Source organism: Aotus nancymaae, unplaced genomic scaffold (genome assembly GCF_030222135.1).
Source record: "Aotus nancymaae isolate 86718 unplaced genomic scaffold, 86718_ANA_hifiasm-v0.15.2.pri h1tg000006l, whole genome shotgun sequence".
NCBI classification, from domain to species: domain Eukaryota; kingdom Metazoa; phylum Chordata; class Mammalia; order Primates; family Aotidae; genus Aotus; species Aotus nancymaae.
In genome coordinates, this window is record NW_026988417.1 from 39,810,285 (window position 1) to 39,833,876 (window position 23,592).

The following is a 23,592-nucleotide window of genomic DNA, read 5'->3' on the forward strand; positions in this document are numbered from 1 at the left end:
AATTTTGGGGTGCTTCATTATACAGCATTAATTGTGGCAATATATAAATGATACACTAGTTATACCCACAACAACCAAATGAGATTGTAGAAGAGCTGTTGGGATGAAACCTAAATTGATCCAGGAAAGGTTTAATGCTATTTGAGGATCCTGTGATGGAGAACCTATTTCTTATTTTTTTCTTTGAGGTTTACATCCTTTCCCTAGGTGACACAGGGCTGTCTTGATCAATATAGGCTGCATCTTTAGTCTCTACTGATAACTGTTCATTCACAGCACATCAACATTTATACTTTACATTTTAGAATATGCTGTGACAAAGCAAATTTTAGGTATTTATCATAAGGACAAATATGCAGCATTATTTCTATTAGAAAAAATCAAAACAAGTTAAATGTTCATTATTAGGAAACTGATGAAACAAAGGATCACATACTTCAATGGAATACTATGCATCACTTAAAAGTGAGGATGCTACTATATTTAATTGCATAGAAAGGTATTTTTACTAAATAATATAAATGAAAAAAACTAACTGTAAAACAGTGTGATGAGTATATAGGCATTCCCTACACAACACTTTCTCTTTTTTTTTTTTTTTTTTTTTTTGAGACGGAGTCTTGCCTTGTCACCAGGTTGGAGTGCACTGGCACAATCTTGGCTCACTGTGACCTCCACCTTCCAGGTTCAAGCGATTCTCCTGCCTCAGCCTCCCAAGTAGCTGGGATTACAGGTGTGTGCCAACACACCCAGCTAATTTTTGTATTTTTAGTAGAGATGTGGTTTCACCATGTTGACCAGGATGGTCTCAAACTCCTGACCTCATAATCCACCCACCTCAGCCTCCCAAAGTGGCGTGAGCCACAGTGCCTGGCCAATATTTTAAATTTTTCTGTTTGAAACATCTCGTAATATTAAGTTGGAAGAAAGGCAGTATGTATAGTGTCATTCTTTCATAAAAAGATTTGAAAATCTTTTTATGGTAAAATAAAAGATTAACAAAATCACACAAAACAAACAGCTTATTATAAAGAAAACACTCAGAGCTAGCACCTTGATCAAAATACAGCTTTGGACTTTGCTTGTTACCCCAGAAGGTCCTCCATGCCCTTCCCTTCCTCCAAAGTAAACGAACTCTTGAATTTATGGTAATCAGTTCCTGGCATCTCTTTATGATTCTGTTACCCAAGTGTACAATTCTAGTTGGTATAGTTAAATGTCTATTTTTATAATTTTGATGTCTTTTAAGTTACATTTAATTTATATCGCCTCCATCCTTTTCTTTTCCTTACAATTTATTTCTTTTTCTTTTTCCTTCTCTTTTTTTTTTTTTTTTGAGACAGTCTTGTTCTGTCGCCAGGCGCCAGGCTGGAGTGCAGTGGCGTGATCTCGGCTCACTGCAACCTCTGCTTCCTGGGTTCAAGCAATTCTCCTGCCTCGGCCTCCCGAGTAGCTGGGACTACAGACACGTGCTACCACGCCCAGCTAATTTTTATATTTTAGTAGAGACGGGGTTTCACTATGTTGGCCAGGATGCTCTCGATCTCTTGACCTCTTGATCCGCCCGCCTCAGCCTCCCAAAGTGCTGGGATTACAGGCATGAGCCACCGTGCCCAACTACAATTTATTTCTTAAAGAATCTGGACTGTCTGAGTTACGGAGTTTCCACACTATGAATTTTGGTGGTATGTGTTTAACTCTTTTCTCCAACCTCTGAATTTTCTGCAAATTGGCAGCTAGACTCAGAGGCTTGATGAAATTAAAATTCAGTCTGTGGCGGTATGCCCTTTCATTAGGAAGCATGTGGTATCTGGTTTTCCTTCATTTCTAATGTTAGCAGCCATTGTTATTCAATGCCTAAATCCACAGGGTTGGAAAATGATGATATTCCAATTCTTTAATTTCATTTTCATCTACTGGGTGGAAAAATCTTAGGAGATGCTTTCCTTCATCTACCACTTGGTTTTCTAGTGGTACAGTTCATGTAAGAAAGAAGTTGATTCTTTCCTAACTACTTTCAAAATGGTGAACTGGTGCTCTATTAACCTTTTTTTCATATTACAGAACTAAGAATCTTTTTTTCATATCATAACCTCATGGATTTAAACATATTTGCAATTTTATTTTTGGCAGTAGGAGCCTCTTCAAGTTGGCTCCTAAGTCATTTTGACATGCCCTAATAATCTTTGATAGGTTCCTTGCTACCTATTTATTTTTATTTTATTTATTTATTTATTTTTGAGACGGAGTTTCGCTCTTGTTACCCAGGCTGGAGTGCAATGGCGCGATCTCGGCTCACTGCAACCTCTGCCTCCTGGGTTCAGGCAATTCTCCTGCCTCAGCCTCCTGAGTAGCTGGGATTACAGGCACGCGCCACCATGCCCAGCTAATTTTTTTTTGTATTAGTAGAGACGGGGTTTCACCATGTTGACCAGGATGGTCTCGATCTCTTGACCTCGTGATCCACCCGCCTCGGCCTCCCAAAGTGCTGGGATTACAGGCTTGCTACCTATTTATTATCTTGAGATGTCTAGAGCTCATCTTACATCTTTCCAGTTATTTTTGTTGTCTGAAGCTCACTCTGTAGAAGATTCCTTAGGAGGAGCTCATAGGAGCAATATTTCCTCCACTAATTTTTTTTTTGCATGTTCATAAGTTTGTGTTCTTTATATCTGAAGGTCAATTTTGCTAGATATAAAAATATTGGCTCACATTTTCTTTCTTTTGAATACCTTAGAAATAAATTTTCTTTCAGCATAAAAATTTCTGTCAGAAAGACTAAGAACAATCTAATTCTCTATTACTGTTTTTCCTTTTTTGTCTAGATGTTCAAAGGACTTTTTCTTTCTTCTTTTTAACCCAATAATTTTATTAGAATATTGTGGTATGGGTTGTTCTAAGGTGACATTCTAAAATACACAATTTTCTCTTTCAAAATGTAGTTTCAAACATTTTTTTTCCAGAAAACTTTTCTTAAAATATATCATTTGTACCACCCCTTTGCTTTGGTTTTCTCCTCTCCTAGTAACTGTATGTTGGATCTGTTTTTGTCTATCTTCAATATATGTCAACTTTTCCCAAATTATACTTCTTTCTTCATTTCCTTTGAATTTTAACTTTTTCTTCCTTTTCACCCTCTATTTCTCTGAGGCCAACATTTGTGGTATTTAGTTGATTTTGTGCTCCTTCCAATTTAGAGTTCATTTCTAAAAGGGTTTGTTTTAAATTTCTCATTCTTTCTGAGTTCTGTCTCCTTGTCTCTGAGTTTTCCTAATTCAGACTTATGCTGTTCTTTCATCTCTTGTATAATTTTATAATAATCTCTTTTAATCCTTTTGAAATAGAATATTATAGTTTTTTATTTATTTATTTTTCTTTTTTCTTTTTTTCCTCAGTTGCGGCATTTACCTTTGCAAATAAGGATATTATGGTTTTAATCATTTTTAATTGAGCATGTCTTCTGGCATGTTTTCACTGTCAGTAGGAATATTACTCTATTTCTTCCTTAAAAAAGAGTTTGTATGAGATTTAACCTTGTTAGTGTTCTGTACTTCTATAAAATTTCACATTTATATAATTTCTATAATTTATTTAATATTTTTCTCTCTCTCCCTGTATGAGGACAGAAATGACGTCCGTTTCATTCATCAGTATATTCCTAGCGCTTGGCACATAGCAGATGTTCAATAAATCATTGCTAAAGGAATGAATAGAAGAGCTCATCAAAATGTTCATAGTGGTAGTCTCTGGGTAACAGGATTTAGAAAACGGTCTTCTGATGTTTTATAAGTTGCTATTTTTTCTAAGTTTTTTTTATAATGAGCATGAAACATTTTTATATTCAGAGAAAAAGATTTTCAATTTGAAAAAAAAAAGGTTTGTACATGAAGCTGGGTAGATAGATACCCTATCTTTAAAAAACAATACAGAAGTGCCCTTTCCCTCACATATGTCTTCTATTCATAAATGAAAACTCTGGGGTAAAAGAAGGTGACAAAGCTGAGTTTTACTAAGAAAGACTAGGTTTAGAGTTTGTGAAAAGGACGACAGCAACTACCCATCTGCTTTCCATGCTATATTTGACAGATTTTACTCTATAGCTCAGAAAACATGTTAATAGGACTTCTTGTAGTGAGAGGAAGGAATTTAAAAAGCAAAGAATCCTGTTGTGATAGTTTGGCACTATAGAGAAATGGCTCACAGTGCCTGCAATTCATGGAACAAAGATAACATCTCTTCGCAAAATCTACAGTGCAAGGTATCTCAAATATATAATCAAGAGATGCCAGTGGAAGTCACTTCAAAGCACCAAACAAAATGATTCCAAACAAGAATGAGATGAAGCCTGAATTTGCTTAACTGGGCCTTCAAAGATCTATTAGAGAAAACATAAGAGATGAACTGCCTCATAAAGCAGATGGTCTTCTCCAGTTTTTTTTTCTTAAAAAAAAAAAAGAAAGAAAGAAAAAGAAAATTAAAGGAAACTAAGGAGCAAGGATCTTGCTAAATTGGCTCTGAAGTAGAATGCATGAGTTTTTTAAAGGATTTCACAGTTCCTCATGAGGTTGACACAGGTCATTTGGTAAGGTATACATCAGCAAGGGAAGCCGTCCCAAGGGCAGCTGCCTCCCAGGCAGCATGGAACACCCTGGCAGGCTCCATTCACAGAGGTGGGAAGGAAGGCTGAGGCGTAACATGGCCTTTCTGAAGGAGCACTGGAGTCGGAGTCAGGACACGTGAGATTTGTGTTCTTGATCTGTGATTCTGAGGAACCTGGTTCACTTCTGTCACCTTTTAATTTTTCTTAGAGAAACTCATGATTCATTCCCCTAGCCTGCTTTTATAGTGGGAACAATTAAGATATAAAGAGGAAAATCTCTGTATAGCACAGACCAGAATTGCAAAAGTATTGGTTTACAACGTAATTTTGTTTAAATAGCTCCATTGCTAGATATAAAAGTCCCACTGTGCAGCAAATTAAAAATCGGAGTAAAAGGAATGAGGTGTTTTGAACCCAGTAGAAGATGAAAAAATTTCCGTTCTCCTCCAACTGTAAGATACTCCATTTTTGTTCTCCTACAAGCTCTGACACTTTTTGAGAGAAAAGAGAGGCAGATAAAAGTATCTCAAAGGGAACTCAAAGATTCTATGCCACATTGTTAACTAAAACAGTGACAGGAGGCCAGGAATCTTATGGTCATGGTCAAGATTTATACAAAAAGGGTACTGCCCCCAAATATTGCCACTTTTGGCTTGCCTATGGGGCCTGAGTTCCTAACCAAAGCCCACAGGGAGAAATAGGGCCCTGGGTAATATTAAGTATCTAACATTTGTTGAGGGCTTCCTTTGGGCTAAATATAAAGAGTGTTCATAATCCCTTTTCATTTCTCACACAAATCCTAGGACACTGGCACCTTCATTCTCCTTGTTTCACACAGAAGGACTCCAAGCTGTAGCAAGGTTAAGAAACATGCACCGGGCACAGTGGCTCGTGCAGTAATCCCAGCACTCTGGGAGGCTGAGGCAGGAGGAATGCCTGAGCTCAGGAGTTCATGACCAGCCTGGTAAACACAGTGAAACCTTGTCTCTACAAAATATAAAAAATTTGCCAGGCATGGTGGCGTGTGCCTGTAGTCCCAGCTACTCAGGAGGCTGAGGCAGGAGAATTGCTTGAACCGGGGAGGCAGAGGTTGCAGTGAGCTGAGATCGCTCCACTTTATTCCATCCTGGGCAACAGAGTGAGACTCTGTCTCAAAAAAAAAAAAAAAAAAGAAATCTGCATAACATTGGGAAGTTGAAAAGCAGCAGAGCCCAGATTCCGATCCTGGTCTAATGATCCCAGAATCCTTAGTTTAACATTCTACTCCACTGCCTCTTCTAGGAAGTAGAAAGTGGGATGAAGCTGGTAACATGGAGACCCCAAAGACCTCATTTGTTGAGTTTATATATCTCTAATCTGATGGTTCCAAGAGAAGGTAAGCATCATAACCAAGGAACCAGGCAATCGTTTCTCTCCAACCACATCTCAAGAGCAACACTTACCTTCAGAGCTGTCTCCTAATTATCCCTGGATCTCTCCTCTTTTCCCCACATTCTCTAAATCCTTTGAAGTTTTTATGGTACTTCTAACATCACTTCCTCAATCCTTCTGCATGAAAACCAAATCCACTCTTAGTTAGAAAATTATAGTGAAATCCCATTTCAACACATTATATGAGCCAATCCAGATTTCACCAAATAGAGGCCTGGAAGACATTTGGCAGTTTTCTTAATGATAACACCAGCTGAGCATCCCGAATTTAAAAATCTGAAATCCACAAGGCTCCACCGAGCATTTCCTTTGAGTATCATGTCCTTTGAGTATCATGAGATTCTGGAGTTTTGGATTTGTGATATTTAACTGATAAGTATAATGCAAATATTGCAAATTCAAAAACAAAAATCTGAAATCAAAAATACTTCTAGTCCTAAACATCTTGTGTAAGAAACACTCACTCTGTAATTTCTAATATATCAATCACATTGACTATTTACCAAGCATTGTATGTTAAGACTTCCCATATATATTAACTACTTCAATCCTTATAACCACTCTGTGGAGAGAAAACTATTATTATCCTCATTTTATAGATGTGGTAAGAGACAGCAAGATAGTAAATAACTGCCACATATGTAGCAGGTGGTGAAGCTATTTTGCTTTAAACCTCTCTGAACCTCAGTTCTCTCCTCTTGAAAAATAAAAATATTTACCTCACATGGTTACTATGCAGAAATGGAATAAACACACAAAAAGCAATTTAACATAACACTTAGATTCTCCCTCCCTCCTAGTATTTCTGGGCTCATTCCAAGGTACAATACAGAAACTTTTAATTAGACGGGAACAAGGAGATAAGAGAGATGCTTAGAATTCCTCCACATATGCTGCCTCATTTGTGTGTCACAACACCCTTTGGAAAGAAGTAAATATCACCATCCCCATTTTACAGATGAGAGATTAGGTAACTGGCACATGCAAGGACATTCTGCTGGTGACTGAAGCAGGATTCAAACCCACACATGCATCCTGTTTTTCCAGAGGTTTTTAAGGGGTTGGAGGACAGGGGTAGCCAAGATTTCTAGTTCCCTTCATCTTCCCCATGTAGCCATGCCTACAAATTCCACACATCACCAGTGCTTCTGCAACTTGCCAATGTTACCTTTCCCTGGAAAATCAAGACTGAAGATAACAGTGGAAGATAAAAATAGGTATAGTCACATTTACTAACCATGCACAATTAGCAACTCTTCTAATAAGAATAAAGCAGAGGCAGGGAGAAGGAATGGAAGGAGAAGAGGAAGGGAAGAGAGAGGGAGAAATCGTAATGAAACAGAAGCCCAAATTGCAAGCTCTACGTTCTCTCATCCATGTCGGGATTTTTTTCCACAAAGGTGTCAGCTACTTATCCTAGAACAACCTGCTGTTCCTTCTCAGTCCTTCAACTGGGACCTGCATTCAGAAGCCTCCAAGAAGACACACCTGGCCAGGTCACATTTCTCAGAGAGGCAGCAGCAGGAAGAAACCCACATTGAGACCAGAGGCCGCCACCAGGAACAGGGTGTTTCCCTCAACACAGGATGTGAGTTCACAAAGAAACACCAAGGTCCTCCTCTATCTCCAGCTACAGTTGGCTTTCCTCAACAGAACTTAAGGGCAGGAAGGAAAGCGGAAGTCAGGAATCAGGGCCAGGGAAGCTAAAACAAAGGCGGGTCTCTAAAATGCAGACCCACACCCACCCCCTCCTCCTGAGCACACACCCACAGATTCTTAAGCTGGGAAGAGGATAAGCCACCGTAGAATTCTAAGTGCCTCCACCACAAACTGCCTCAAAATACAGGAGGCCTTCTGTTGCCCAAGACCATGCTATACAACAAAATGTGAGCTTGGCAGAGTCCACAAACTCACGGAACTCTGTTAGAACATACTTACATGCATCTCTTTTCTAGACAGTTTTCTCTGGAGTCCCGAGTTAAGAACCACTGCACCAGTTGGTCACAAAGTAGGAAAACAGGGCTCTGTAAAAATAAATCATCACCCTCCCATCAAGTCTTCTCTCAACTTCCCTAATTTGGTTACGTGGACATTCAAGCAATATCCCTGACATTTCTGACTCCATCACTCCCTGGCCCCATGACCAGTCAGAAACTTGGCACCAATCCATTCTCTGAAGCTAGTAACATGTGAATTCTCATCTTTTGATTTCCATGGTCACCATCTAGGCCAGGCTCTTACTCATCCTGAAGTCCTATGGTTGGTATTCTGATCACCTGTCTGCCCTCACGCCAATATACCTGCACTCTCCTGCAGATCTGCCTTCCTAAGAGCAGCCACAATCTTTATCACCACCACATATACACACTCCAGACTATCAATAACCAGGACCCTAGGGCTGTGCCACCCGGGTTTGAATTCCATCTCCACTGTTTCCTCTGAGTGTCTCTTTAGGTAAATCATCTAACCTCTGTTTCCTCTGCTGTAAAATGGAGATAATTAGAATGAATATCTATACCAAATGTCTGTTGTGGGAATTAAATAGGAGAGTGTATGTAAAGCACTCAGAATGGTGATGGCACACAGTAATTGCTATCCAAGTGTTAACTGTCACCAACATGAGTATTCTTTTCTTTTTTTTTTTTTTTTGAGATGGAGTCTTGCTCTGTCACCCAGGCTGGAGTGCAGTGGCACGATCTCAGCTCACTGCAACCTCTGCCTCCCTGGTTCAAGTGATTCTCCTGCCTCGGCCTCCCAAGCAGCTGGGACTACAGGCACACACCACCATGCCCAGCTAATTTTTGTACTTTGAGTAGAGATGGGGTCTCGCCATACTGGCCAAGCTGGTCTGGAACTCCTGACTTCATGATCTACCCACCTTGGCCTTCCAAAGAGCTAGGATTACAGGCTTAAGCCACAGCACCTGGCCAACATGAGTATACTTAAAGCTTTTCACTGGTTACTGAATAAAATCTCACTTGGGCCAGGCAAGGTGGGTCACACCTGTAATCCTAGCACTTTTAGAGGCTGAGGAAGGATAATCACTTGAGGTGAGGAGTTCAAGATCAGCCTGGGCAACACAGCAAGACCTTGTCTGTACAAAAATAAAAAAATACATAGGTACATACATACATACACACCAAAACAAACTCTCACTTCACTGATGGGACTCCTATGACCTTCTACATTCTGTCCCAAATGGGCTGAACTAGCCCCAACTTGTCCCTAATCTGAATGGACATAAGCCATTCTTCTGCCACCTGATCCCACATGGGGCACCACACCGGTGCCTCACTCTACACTGAAGCTACTAAACAGCTCCTCTCACAAGTCTCTTCCATTTGTTCTGCCTGGAATGCCCTGTGTCATATGAGTGTCTATCAAACCCTCATGGCTCTTGGAGACAAGATCAAGCACTGAGCCCACATAAGATACTGTCATGGTGAATTCTGGCAACAGCACTGAGGATGTTAATGTTCCTAACAGTTTCTGTGGCCCTGTTCCTACCTGCCCAAGGGCCAACTGTCTGGTCTACCTTAAAGCAATAAGCTTTCCTCTGGGTAAAATGAGGTAGTTGAAACAAATGACTTATACAGCCTTCTTGTCAAGGTTCTTGGGGTTACACAGTGTTTCTCGCTCCTGTGGGACAATATTTCTTTTCTTTTCTTTTTTTTTTGAAACAAAGTCTCACTCTGTCGCCCAGGCTGGAGTGCAGTGGCACGATTTCGGCTCACTACAACCTCTGACTCCTGGGTTCGAGCAATTCTCCTGCCTCAGCCTCCTGAGTAGCTGGGATCACAGGTACCTGCCGCCACACCGGGCTAATTTTTTATATTTTTGGTAGAGACGGGGGTTTCACCATGTTGGCCAGGCTGGTCTCAAATTCCTGACCTCAAGGGATCCACCTGCCTTGGCCTCCCAGAGTGCTGGGATTACAAGCGTGAGCCACCACACACAGCTGGAACAGTTTTTCATTAAAGAAGAGGATACACAGAGTAACTGCACGTATTTTTATTTTTTAAATTGAATAACTGAAAGTGTTCTAGGTCTCAAGTTTCCAAGGCTAAGGAAAAAAGTGAAATTTTACTAGATGATGTGCAAAATTCTTTTCTCTTTACAATTTGATGACCCTATGACTTCTAGGGTTTTTTCCCAATAAACCAGAGAAGATAACTTTCATTTCATTCCTTTTATTATCTCCATGATACATATCTCAAAGTCATTTCTACCTTCCACGTGGAAAGTAATCCCAAGTGTTGTACCCAAATCCAACATAGTTAAGAAAAAAAAAAGTTCAAATTATTTCCCCTACTCCTCAATTTAGCAATAGAAAATTCCAGGATAACTTTTTCCCATAAATGAATAGAACCAGCCCTGAAATTTCTTAAAATCAGCAGCTTAGAACTCAGCCACAAGAAGTTTGAAAAGTGGCAGAAAATTTAATAATACCATTACCTTGAAATCCAATAAAGCCTGTTGGAGCTTAACATTTTCAAGAAATCAGACTATTTATGCTATTACCCCAGTACTACTATAGTTTCCCATAAAGCCATAAATATACACAATGTAGTTCACCAGAAAACTAAGACTATCATAAAAAAGGCCATAAGGAAGATACTGCCCATGAAGTATGTCTCCATGGTACTTGCTACAGCGAGTTCACACAGAGGAGTTCATTTATTTTGAAAATAACATTTCCAAGTCCACAACTCAACAGCTCATCATTTTCAACTGTGAACAACTTTTAATACAAGTTAGCGCTTTCTTTTCAAAGATGGTTGCCACCCCAGATAAAGGTCATACTGAATATCAAGGCCACGTATGAGGCTGTCACAATACAGAGGAAAAGGCTCATAACATCTACATCTTCATATCTGCTTCATTTAACAGTCCAGCTTTAAGTATCAGAAAACCTATCTGCCAGTGGATTCAACAAATAAAAAGGAGCTGGAAGGCCCAGGGTTGCAGGTGTTGGCTTGAAAACAATGTTAGGGCAGACATCTCCTAGGCTCTTGGCCTTCCCTTCATGCTTGTCATCACCTCATGGTAATATGAAGGCTGCTGTACACTTAGGCATTTCATCATCATTCAAGGTAGAAAGAATGGGAAAGCAAGGAAGGGTACTGATAAGCTCATCTGTCAGGCTTTATAAAGACAATAAAGGCTTTCCCAGAACCCTGCCCCCATCCCAGTGGACTTACTCTCAGGTGTCACTGGCCAGAAGTAGGTCACAGGGCCACACTTGCTACAAGGAATGCTGGAAAATCAGGGCTCAGGATTGGCATATTGGCTTAATCGTTACAATCTACTGTCAAGGGTGACCTCCACACCACCCTGAATTAAACTAAGGCCCTATGAGGAACAATGGAACAGGATATAGGCATTGAGCAGACAATTAATCGTGTCTCCATTTTGAGTCTCCATCTTAAGAAGGAGAAAATCATTCAATAAAAGTTTTTCTGCTCCCAATATCAAAAGCATCCACTACCTATAAAGTAACTGTTTTACAAATTCCCATACATATAATAACAAACAAATAAAAATTGTTTAATCTTTTAAATGCATATACTTTGGTTTTTCTCTCTATGCAGAGTCAGGTATAAATGCGCAGTTAATGGCTAAAAGGTGGGTGTTAAGTGTTGCCGCTGTGAACCTTGATCACAACTTGACCACTGAGAAACTTTGAGGTGCAGCTCACCATTCCCCAGGCAGAAAAGCCATGCTGGCCGTGATTCAAACCTAAATATGTTGTCTGCAAGCTGCTCTCACCACCTCCTTGCCCCTTCCTGATCAAAAAGGCACATCCATTTAGCACCCTAGATGCCCCCCACCTACTCAACCTTCAGTGGTTCCCCACTGCTCTTAGGAAACAACTGAAACTCCTAACCAAGGCCCTCCACTCTGATGTGACCTGGCTGCCTTCTCCAACCTCATCTCCCTTACTAGGTCCCACCACACTCGCTACACTCTGGCCACCCTGGCTCCTTGCCATTCCTTAAACAGTCCATACCCCTTGGTCTGTAATGAGCTTTTCCCAGTTCTTCATAGATTGGGCTTTCCCATGCTTGAGATTGTAGCTCAAGCATCAGTTCTTCAGGGACACCTTCCCTGGTCACCCAACATTACGTGGGTCATGCCAGTATCCCTCCATCACACTCTTCATTCCTCTATAGCAGGTACCACAATCCACAATTACCTCCTCTACTGGAAGGCTTTCTTACTGCCTAGATCCATCAGTAGAATAAACAGAAGTGCCACGGGAGTGGACACCTCATCTGTCTTTTCACTGCTCTATCCCCAGTGCCCAGCACAGACTGAGGGCTCTGGACTGTTACTTTTGCCATCCTGATTCCAGAACCTGATGCGGTTGACTCCTCACTCCCCTCTATACCACCAACTCCTTCCTCCATGTGGCCACCAAATGAACATTGCATCCCTAGGACCTGCTCCACTGAAATCCTGACCTTGGAACTTCCTCTCTCCAACAACTTCTCTTGCTTGTAACTCCCCTCACTCCTTTCACATCTACTGAAGCAGGTACACAGCATAGTTAGAAGCACAGACTCTGAAGCCAAAAGGCCAGGGTTCAAATCTCAGCTCCACCATTGTCTGTGCAGGCATAAATGCATAAATAAGTTACCTTTTTTGAGACAGAGTCTCGCTCTGTCACCTAGGCTGGAGTGCAGTGGTGTGATCTCGGCTCTCTGTAACCTCTGCCTGCCAGGTTCAAGTGAGTCTCCTGCCTCAGCCTCCTGAGTAGCTGGGAGTATAGGTGCAAGCCATCACACCCAGCTAATTTTTTTATTTTCAGTAGAGATGGGGTTTCACCATGTTGGTCAGGCTGGTCTCAAACTCCTGACCTCGTGATCCACCCACCTCGGCCTCCCAAAGTGTTGGGATTATAGGCATGAGCCACCGTGCCTGGCCAAATAAGTTGCTTCTATAGTTCCTGTGTGCCTCAGTTTCCTCATCTGTCATTGAGTGATAACAGTAGCATCTATGTCACAGAGTTGTAGTGAAGATTAAAAGAATATACATCAAGTGCTCAGAACAGTGCCTATGTAAGTGCTAATAACAGTAATAAATGTAATTTCTTATTATGAACACGCACTTTCTTCTGACATATGCCCTCCCCTAGGCCCTTCTCATTTGATCTCAGTTCATTAGATTCCTCCATAATACCCCATGTCATGTGTCCTTCAAATCCCACCCATGACACCTGCAGTCCCATGCCTGATCTGCCAACAAAATGATCTGATTTGGATTCCTCCCAAGACCATTGTGTCTTGTTGGAGGAAGATGTTCTGGAAACTGTGTAAAGCCTCTCCCTGGGCTTTACTGACTGCACACGTCTTTACCAGCCTTCCTCTCCTCTAAACTGCTATATCACATAAACTGATTCTAAATGATACAGTTACTGCCTTTGGTCACATCCACAGATGAGATACAAGCATTTTCAGGGCAATATGCAATTCTTCTCAATACCCCAGAGAAGTCAACACAGTATTAGGAGTAGAGCAAATACATTATCTACCTATTAATTGGCTCTGGTTACCCCCCTCTCCTCTTAACTATACCTTTTCCCTCAAAAAAAGGAAGCATCTTTAAACTGCACCCTGCTTACTTGCTTAAACTGGACCCTGTGGTGTGAGGATCAGTGATTTCAAAACAAAAAGCTACTCTCTCTTGTTCAAAAACAACAGGAAATCCTCTTTACCCCCAACGAAGCCCAAGTCAAAGGCTAGGATGGCAGCACGTACGCCTGATTTCCAGAGTTAGCCAAGTCATGTTGGATTTATTGGTATCGAGTTCCAAATAAGTAATATGCAACTTAAGCTCTTTGCAGAATTTTCTTGTACTCTGGGAGAGGGGGATCAACTTTCCCCAAAATTGGACACTTCTAGGAAAGAATTCAGGGGAGAAAACAAATGTAATCCCATGGACTTAAGTATTTTTCATAAAATCAAAAGAGACCGACTAAAAAGTCTAGATATTCCTTTAACAAAGCATCATCTATAAAATATTCAGGCAGGGTGCGGTGGCCATGCCTATAATCTCAGCACTTTGGGAGGCCAAGGCAAGCAGATCACCTCAAGTGAGGAGTTCGAGATCAGCCTGGCCAACATGGTGAAACCCCATCTCTACTAAAAATATAAAAATTAGCCTGTGTGATGGCGGGTGCCTGTAATCCCAGCTACTCAGAGGATGAGGCAGGAGAATTGCTTGAATTCGGGAGGCAGAGGTTGCAGTAAGTCGAGATTGCGCTAGTGTACTCCAGCCTGGGCGACAAGAGTGAGACTCTGCCTCAAAAACAAACATAAAAACAAATATTCGACAGTATATGTTGCTGTTTTCTTTTTCTTAGTGTATATTCATAACAGAAAGGTCTAGAAGCTTCAGAGGCAAACAATAAACTGACCTATCTTCTGACTCTAAAATAAATATGCCAAGTCATTCTTTTAGAATTCTATTGGTTTTATCCTGCACGGATTTTTGTGGCCTTTTGTGCAAAGGAAGTTCACCAGAGTTCACTTCCCCTGAGGACAATTCCAGGTTTGCATATATGAGCAAGTGTCCAAGACCCTGGAAAAATAAGTCTCTTTGCTTTGGTTTCAAAATGAGGCCCCATGAAGTTGCATGCTTTTCTCCTTTCCCTTCTGGCGGCTGCTTGCAGAAGATAGTCTGGCTGAGGCATTTCCTCCACACTGTTCCTTTAGCAGAGGTGCTGTGTCTCCTGCCCTGAGGACAATGCATTCTTCTCATCTTTCTCAGAGGCGAAGCCGGTTCACACACACGCAGGACCCTTTCTGACCTATTCCCATCATCCTAATCCTCTTCATGTGGAGTATGGGGGAGCCACTACAGTTATTATCCCCAATATACCAGCATGAGGTCTGCAGGTTCTCACCAACTCTATAACAGTTCCCCTGGCACAAGAGAGTGAGTCTAGGGAAGGCAAAAGGACTAGAGTCCCTCCAAGGACTATTCTATCACGTTTTCAGAGTCTCATTCTGCAACAAATGCAGACACCAAGTAGGATTCTTTCCACCAGGGCATCCGATTCCTCCTGGTGAAGACCTGTCACAGGGCTTCCCAGTCCCGTTCTCTCTGTTAGTGAAAGGGAAAGTGATAGATCCAGAGCATCCAAATGGGCTGACACTGTCTTCTCTGCACTGTTATGGAGGTATCCGGAGCCTTCTCTCTCCTGTGCAAAATGGCAACTCTTAAGGAAAAACTCATTGCACCAGTTGCAGAATAAGAGGCAACAGTCCCAAACAATAAGATTACTGTGAGGGTATTGGACAAGTTGGTATGGCATGTGCTATCAGCATTCTGGGAAAGTTTCTGGCTGATAAACTTGCTCTTGTAAATGTTTTGGAGGATAAGCTTAAAGGAGAAATGATGAATCTGTAGTATGGGAGCTTATTTCTTCATATGCCTAAAATTGTGGCAAATAAAGATCATTCTGTGACCACTGATTTTAAGATTGTAATGGTAACTGCAGGAGTCCGTCAACAAGATGGGGAGAGTCGTCTCAATCTGGTGCAGAGAAATGTTAATGTCTTCAAATTCATTATTTCTCAGATCATCAGGTACAGTCCTGATGGCATCATAATTGTGGTTTCCAAACCAGTGGACATTCTTATGTTACCTGGAAACTAAGTGGATTACCCAAACACTGTGCGATTGGAAGTGGATGTAATCTGGATTCTGCTAGATTTTGCTACATTATGGCTGAAAAATTTGGCATTTATCCCAGCGGCTGCCATGGATGGAATTTGGGAGAACATGGCAACTAAAGTGTGGCTACGTGGAGTGGCGTGAATGTGGCAGGTGTTTCTCTACAGGAACTGAATCCAGAAATGGGAACTGACAATGATAGTGAAAATCAGAAGGAAGTGCATAAGACGGTGGTTGAAAGTGCCTATGAAGTCATCAGGCTAAAAGGATATACCAACTGGGCTACTGGATTAAGTGTGCAGATCTTATTGAATCCATGTTGAAAGTCTATCCAGGATTCAACCATGTCAACGATGGTAAAGGGGATGTATGGCATTGAGAATGAAGTCTTCTGAGCCTTCTGTGTATCCTCAATGCCCAGGGATTAACCAGCATTATTAACCAGAAGCTCAAGGATGATGAGGTTGCTGGCTCAAGAAAAGCACAGATACCCTGTGGGACATCCTAAAAGTCCTAAAGAAGGACCTAAAAGTCCTCTGACTACTGAGCTCTAGGCTGTAGAAGTTTAAAAACTACAAGGAGATTAACTCTGAGCCTTTAGTTTTCATCCATGTACATGGATCGCAGTTTGCTTTGATCTTCTTCAATATGTGAATTTGGGCTCACAGAATCAAAGCCTATGCTTGGTTTAATGCTTGCAATATGAGTTCTTGAACAAATAAAATTAACTACTGTAGTGTAGGGGGAAAAAGACACTCTTTTATTACAACAGAATAAGACTGCAAATCTCTACCCCAGAAGTAGCAAATTACAAGAGAGGTTAAAAAAACAAACAAACAAAAAAGCAAGAGCAAAGTTGCAAAGAAGAGATTTTAATTTGGACTACTGAAATTTAATTTCTTTCTTCAGTGAAAGACAAATACATAGAAGTAACCTTTCTTTACTAGTGTTAACATCAAGGTGTAAGATTATTTACTAGGTATATGAAAACATGGTCTGTATTTATGAGTATCTAAAAATAATAGCAGTCAACAGACCTCAGATCACCAATTTTACAGATTGGGTTCACATGCCATGTAAAAATCCAGAGCCTAACTGACTGACTGAGACATGCACAGAAAGTGATCTACAAGTAAGGAGGAAGCCACGGATTAGACTATAAACTACAAAAATGTGGTTACTCAGGTTCATGGCATCTCAGTAGGGGGATCTGCATAACACCTATTAACTGAATTATTAACATTTAAAGTTCTGCAGAAATCAGGGATTGCAATTTGGCAACTAAAATATCTTAAAAGTCTTTAATCGACTGTGGTAACAAAGTTTCCAATCAACATGGTAAGCTGAGATGACAGGGAAGGACTCTGCCTGTTTCAAATACATGGACAAATTGAGTAAGAAATAATTAACAACTTCTTAAATACAAAGAAAAAATTGAAAATCCCAAGAAATAAATCCCTGGGCCAGAACCAAAGATAGAACTCAAAGTTGGATGAGAGAAAGTTGAAGCTCTGAAGACGTAAAAGGCCATCAGAACATGAGATAGCCTTAGTGTCTAGGGGCTGAGATCCTGATGAACCTGGGAGAACAAAGGGTCATATCTCACCACTAAGAAATCAAAATTTCAAAACAGCTCCCATATAGAGGTATGGCATCCAAATAGAGAACACCCAGGGTCCCTGAGCCAAGAAAATAATAACACTAGTCTGGAAGCCAGGACACCCATGGGACACTAACTGAGGCAAATGAGAAAGTGCTGGGTTTGCACAATCCTAGTCACACGGGATTCCCACATCAAACAACCTCTACTGAAGAGGCCCTCACAGGGAAAGCTTAACACCAAACAAGAAACAATTCAACAAAAGAGACAGTCCAAGAGCTAGAAACAGAACAGTCAATATAGCAGCCACCATGTTCAGAAAAAAGTTACCATGAATACAACTAAAGCTAGAAAACCATGGGTGTTGGAAAGCAGGATTTGGAAAAACTTGTAATATGCAAAAAATTTCTCCCCTTTTCAATGCTCTTTCTAAGCAAGTACTTCATTCATTCACTCGATATATATTTATTAAGCACTTATTCTGCATCAGGCTCCCATTACTTCCCCCTTGGTCTTGGCTGGCACAGGCTCTCAGGATGGTTATCACCCAGTTCCACCCCTTAGCCCAAGATGACTCCACATATATTGCAGCAACTACCATAGATAAAATAGTATCCTCATTCACAGAGAAAAGGAAGGAAATGAAAAAGAGTTTAGTGCTGAAGTTCAGACAAATTATATACATGTGCCAAAATATAAAAGGAATTTAGGACACAAGCAAGCATCAAGAGAGAGATTTAAGAGCTGCAAGGGCTGGGCGCGGTGGCTCATGCCTGTAATCCCAGCATTTTGGGAGGCCAAGGCAGGCAGATCATGAGGTCAAGAGATCCAGACCATCCCGGCCAACATGGCGAAACTCTGTCTCTACTAAAAATACAAAAATTAGCTGAGCGTAATGGCGCCTGTAGTCCCAGCTACTTAGGAGGCTGAGGCAGGGGAATTGCTTGAACCTGGGAGGCAGAGGTTGCAGTGAGCAGAGATCACACCACTGCACTCCAGCCTGAAGACAGAGCAAGACTCTGTCTCCAAAAAAAAAAAAAAAAAATGCTGCAGGAACATGGGCTTCTGGCTAGCAAACCATAAAACTCCCTGGGAAAAAGAGCAACTCTGCTGTACCCCATGGCAAGAGCAGGATTTTAACAGGTTACCAAAAGAGAGATCCACATACTAGAGGAAACAGCAGGAGCAAAGGCACATGACCCAAAGCCACAGGGTGTGCCCTGTAGGAGCAGCCCACGCAGGCTACTATAAATGTCTACTGAATAGTAATAACACTAACAACAATAACGATCATTCATCATGAGTAATGGGTATAATACAAGTAAGGAGCAGGGAAAGAAAACCTAAAGGACTCAAATACCAGGGTGACCTTTTAAACTAGTGGGGATGCACTAAACATTTTCAGCAGGGAAGTGGCATGGTCAGAGCCATGCCTCTGTTAGATTAATTTGGTCACCATGGATGAGTTAAATTTGCAGGCAAAGAGACTGCAGGCCAGAGATCTGGAAGCTATTATAAGAGTCCAGATCCTCACAACTGAGGTTACAGTGGTGGCTGCAGTCATGCAAAGGAACGGATAGGTACAGACAAAAATGAACAAAGATGCAATTTTATTAGCAATTCCTGGAATATAGTCATGTGTTGCTGAACAACAGAGCTACATTCTGAGAAATGCATCACTGGGCGATTTCACTGCTGTGCAAACATCATCATGGAGTGTTCTTACACAAACCTAGATGGCATAGCCTGCTACACATCTAGGCTAGGTGGCAGAGTCTGGTGCTCCCAGGCTATAAACCTGTAAAGCATGTTACTGTACTAAATACCACAGGCAACTGTAATACAGTGATAAGTATTTATGTATTTAAACATATCTAAACATAGAAAAGGTACAGGGGAAATACAGTATTATAATCTTATGGGACTACTGTTGTATACATAGTTTGTCATAGATTGAAACATTTGTTATGTGGCACGTGACCTATTTTAAAACTTGAATTTTAACATAAACACAAGTATCTGTATGAAAAGTCAGGAGAGAACAGCTCTAGCTATTTACTTCTTATTTTCATGCTGAATGGATGTCATTCCACATTCCATCCAAGAGCAGCACCCTGTCCTGAAAGGAGATAGCCTGGAAAGGCAGAACAATCTCAAAACAGAAAGAAAGAAAATTAAAACTCCAGTCTGACACATGAGCCTCAAAGCCAAATGTCGGGTGCAGCAGTATGCACTGCTGACCCTTGACTAATAAAATATTTATATTTTTGACTAATAAAATTATTAACTCTGTGGCATATTGCTGTTGTTTTTTACTGAAACAGTTTCCCTTCTCCAGGGAACAGCGTGGCCCTGTTCAGACACAGGCCTGGTGAGGAGGCCTCAGGTCAAATTGGCTTTCCTGTCTCGTGGGAGGACAGCGAGAGTTGCTGAGGTTAACATTTCTTTCTGCTATGAGTAGCCTCTACAGAATGTCAGCTTGAGGTTTCAACAAGCAAATCTTATTTATTTATTATTTTGAGTTTTGCTCTTGTCACCCAGGCTAAAGTGCAATGGCACAATCTTGGCTCACTGCAACCTCCATCTCCCAGGTCCAAGCAATTCTCCTGACTCAGCCTCCCTTGTAGCTGGGATTACAGGTGAGGCTCATCACATACAGCTAATTTTTGTTTTTGTTTTTTTCTTTTTTAGTAGAAATGGGGTTTCACCAAGTTGGCCAGGCTTGTCTGGAACTCCTGATGTCTGGTGATCCACCCACCTCAGCCTCCCGAAGTGCTAGGGTTACAGCATCTGGCTAAATCTTATTTAATGATCAGGAGAAGCAAGCTACAAAGGAGCACGTGGAAGGGAGGAATGGAGAACAGATCAAGTAAAATACATAACAGTGTTAATGCCTTAGACTGAGGTATCAACAACACGGGGAAAGAAATCAGAGACGAAACCACGAGAGGGTACAAACCACGCTCTAGTTCCAGGGAAGGGCATTTCAGGCAACGTGTTATGCAGATGTGTGGCCCCTGGAAAAGCAGCCACTCACCCCCCCAGCCAGAAAAAAGGCACAAAGTGACAAGCTCAGCAGAGGCCTTGGGGCAGCAATCTCGGTTCTCGGTCAGGTAGCATGTTTCTGGCACCCAATAAGGAGAAGATAGTTTTCTCATAAAGAGCTCTTGGTAAAAAAATAAGTCAAATTAAAATAAAGAGCTTCCTTGCAATTACTGGACAGCACACATATACACAGCTCAGGGCCTTTGGTAATCTCTGGAAAGGCACTCAGCTGATGCCCAATGTGTCATTCTCTAAGGTGAAAAAAGGAGCAAGTCCACATATGTGAATTTTTCAGATAAATTTACTTCTTCCACTCCAAGAGCCCAAATGTTAGCATTTTAACCATTGTGAAAGAAGAATGTCCTCAAAACATATTAGCTTGAACTGTATGAAATTAATCTTTCTGTATATCAAAAATGTTCAAGTACTAACAATTTCACGTGGATCAATGGCAGTACATGCCTTCCAACTTCCTTCTACAGTAGGGGTAGGCAAATTTTTTCTTAACAGGATCACAGATATTTTAGGCTTTGAGGGCCAAGAGACAAAAAAGAGATTATGTAGGTGCTTATATAACCATGTAAAATGTAAGCATTTAAAAATATAAAAACCACCCTCAGCTCCTATAAAAATAAGCATGGACTGGATCTGACCTATCGGCCACAGTTTGAGGATCCCTGTTATACAGGGTACAGGTATAAACTTTATTCTGACGATGCTCACTATGAAAATTGCTAATTTCAGAGTAAAACTGTAATGTCCTTGGAGATACTAACAATATCTGAAAATATGTGAAAAGCTGTTTACTCCAACACTGCTGGTTTTAATGCTGGTCGTTGGTCTGAATCCCTATTCTATTATCAGCAATCCCTCCCTACTGCTATAAAATGCCATTGCTTTTAACTATCTGACTTATTTTACAAGCAATTGTCTGGGTGGGGGCTTGAAGGCGGTTCTAACTTTTCTTTGCTTTCTCTTTTTTCTTTTTTTGAGACACCCAGGCTGGAGTGCAGTGATGCATGCAATCTCAGCTCACTGCAACCTGTACCTCCTGGGCTCAAGCAATCCGCCCACCTCGGCCTCCCAAGTAGCTGGGACTACAGGCGCACACCACCTGGCTAATTTTTGTGTTTTTTATAGAGACAGGGCTTCGCCATATTGCCCAGGCTGGTCTTGAACTCCTGGGCTCAAGTGATTTACTCACCTTGGCCCCTCAAAGTGCTGGGATTACAGGAATTAGTCACTGCTGGGATTACAGGCATGAGCCCAGCCCTAACTTTTCTATAAAGAAAAAAACTGAGCTGCACAAGGTAACGGGACTTAAAGGTGAATATGAATAAGCATAACTATAGAAAGGATATAGGAGCAAAAGTACTATAGGGAATTACCCCAAATTTCCCCTGGTTTGGAGCCAAAATTCCACAGGTTCCAAAGCAATAAAAACAAATAAATATCTATACAGCTGGTCCAAGGCCAAAAGACTGAAGGGAGCAAGAAGTAAGTCTGAGACACACCGCCCTTCACAGAAGTAAAGACAGATCATTAAAGGGAAGAATCATTTTTTCTCCTAGGTTAATCAGGAGTAACGACAAATAAGAAAAGGCTACAACGATAGCAGTTCCCCAAAGACTGCCAGGAAAAAATCAGTGTTGTGAGACATCGAAGGTCATCCCTGAGGGAACTGAAAGAGTTTCCTCCTTTGGAGAAGGCTAAGACATAAGACAGGAGCTCCCTCCCCAATACATATTAAACAGAGACATATCCAGGGGACCTCTCTTCTGGGTCCATGAATTTTGTGATTTTAAAGGAATTCAAATAATCATTGCAAAATGTTTTTAATTTATGGCATTACTATTGTTTCAAATGTCATATATTGTGATGAAAAAGGAAAATTTAAAAAAATAAAAGCCTGTAGAAGAATGGATACATTAGACCAGGCATGGTGGCTCATGCCTGTAATCCACACTTTGGGAGGCTAAGGTGGGTAGATCTCAAGCCTAGGAGGTCAAGACCAGCCTGGGACAAATAGCGAGACCCCATCTCTACAAAAATAAACAAAATTAGCCAGGCATGGTGGCACCCATCTGTGGTCCCAGTTATGCAGTAGGCTAAGGTGGGAGGATCACTTGAACTCAGAATTTGAAGCTACAGTGAGCTGTGTTCATACCACTGCATCTCAGCCTGGGCAACACAGCAAGACCCTGTCTCAAAAAAGAAAAACAAAAAAAGAATGGATGCACTGAAACAGAAAAAGCAGATTGTTGATATCATTTCCGGTCTTATAGGGCCACTTGATTATAAATATCCTAATTTAGATAGCATTTCTTACCATGCAATATTCAAAACTTACCCCAGAGCAATCCATTCTCTTATATTTCTAAACATTCTTATTTAAATATTATAAGGTTTTACCAATTCAATACTCTGTGATATTCTACAGTGAAAATTAAAGGGGAAAAAGAAAGAGAGAGACCAATCCCATACATACATGAGCTGCCTGGATGACAGTGAGCCTCCGGGTACCGTCTGCCCATAGCGACAGTCAACACATCAGGAGGGGCCTCAGCAGTTCCCAAGTCCTCAGGACTGAGATGGTTAGCTGTGGTGGGGAGAGACAAAAAAAGGTGGAAACAAAACAGAGACTTAGGATAATGGCAGCATTTTTTTTTTTCATTAAAATGCTAATGATGACCATACATTTCCAGATAACCATGTTTATGAATTATTCATAGTCACATGTGAGATGAAGTCTCCCTGTCACTGCAGACAGGCCCAGGCCTTGTTGATGATTAACATGAGGGCCCTGGAGTAAGTGTGACAGAGGCACAGGTCACTGGAAGGCTTGACCAGGGCTAGCCATCACTGGCCCCCATCAGAAGTCCAGGCAATTCCACCTGCATTTCCCTGATGCTTTTCCATTCTTCCTTAATGTCAAGGAATAGCACGGCCTGGCTCTTTGCTGTGACATCTGAACTAATATCCTGTAAAACCTTAAAGGCTTCAAAGGAAAAAAATTTTTTTCTGTATTGGGGAGGTTAGATGTCACGATGATTGGAGAGAAAAAAAATACTTTTCAGTGATGTATAACACACAGAAAATGAACATACCACAATGGACAGCTCAATGTATTTTCCTAAACTGAAAACACACCGGATCAAAAACCAGAACATTATCAGCACTGCACAAGTCTCCTTCATGCTCCCTTCTAAGGGTGACTCCTATGCAGAAATTATTT

At 41.2% G+C, this 23,592-nt stretch overlaps 1 protein-coding gene and 1 pseudogene across 5 annotated transcripts in view; one reads left to right on the forward strand and one right to left on the reverse strand.

The window, feature by feature from the left end:
* The window catches only part of APBB2 (amyloid beta precursor protein binding family B member 2), a 404,376-nt gene that overhangs the window by 228,514 nt on the left and 152,270 nt on the right, over positions 1–23,592 (reverse strand). For 4 of the 5 annotated variants that reach the window (XM_064366631.1, XM_064366633.1, XM_064366628.1 and 1 more), the window contains one exon: positions 22,846–22,956. In XM_064366631.1, coding sequence (XP_064222701.1) covers positions 22,846–22,891 — 46 coding nt within the window. In that variant the 5' untranslated portion in view covers positions 22,892–22,956. Of the gene's footprint in view, positions 1–22,845; positions 22,957–23,592 lie in introns of those variants that run through there. The other variant, XM_064366632.1, reaches the window with a different exon arrangement.
* LOC105732688 (L-lactate dehydrogenase B chain-like) lies at positions 15,246–16,252 on the forward strand (annotated as a pseudogene).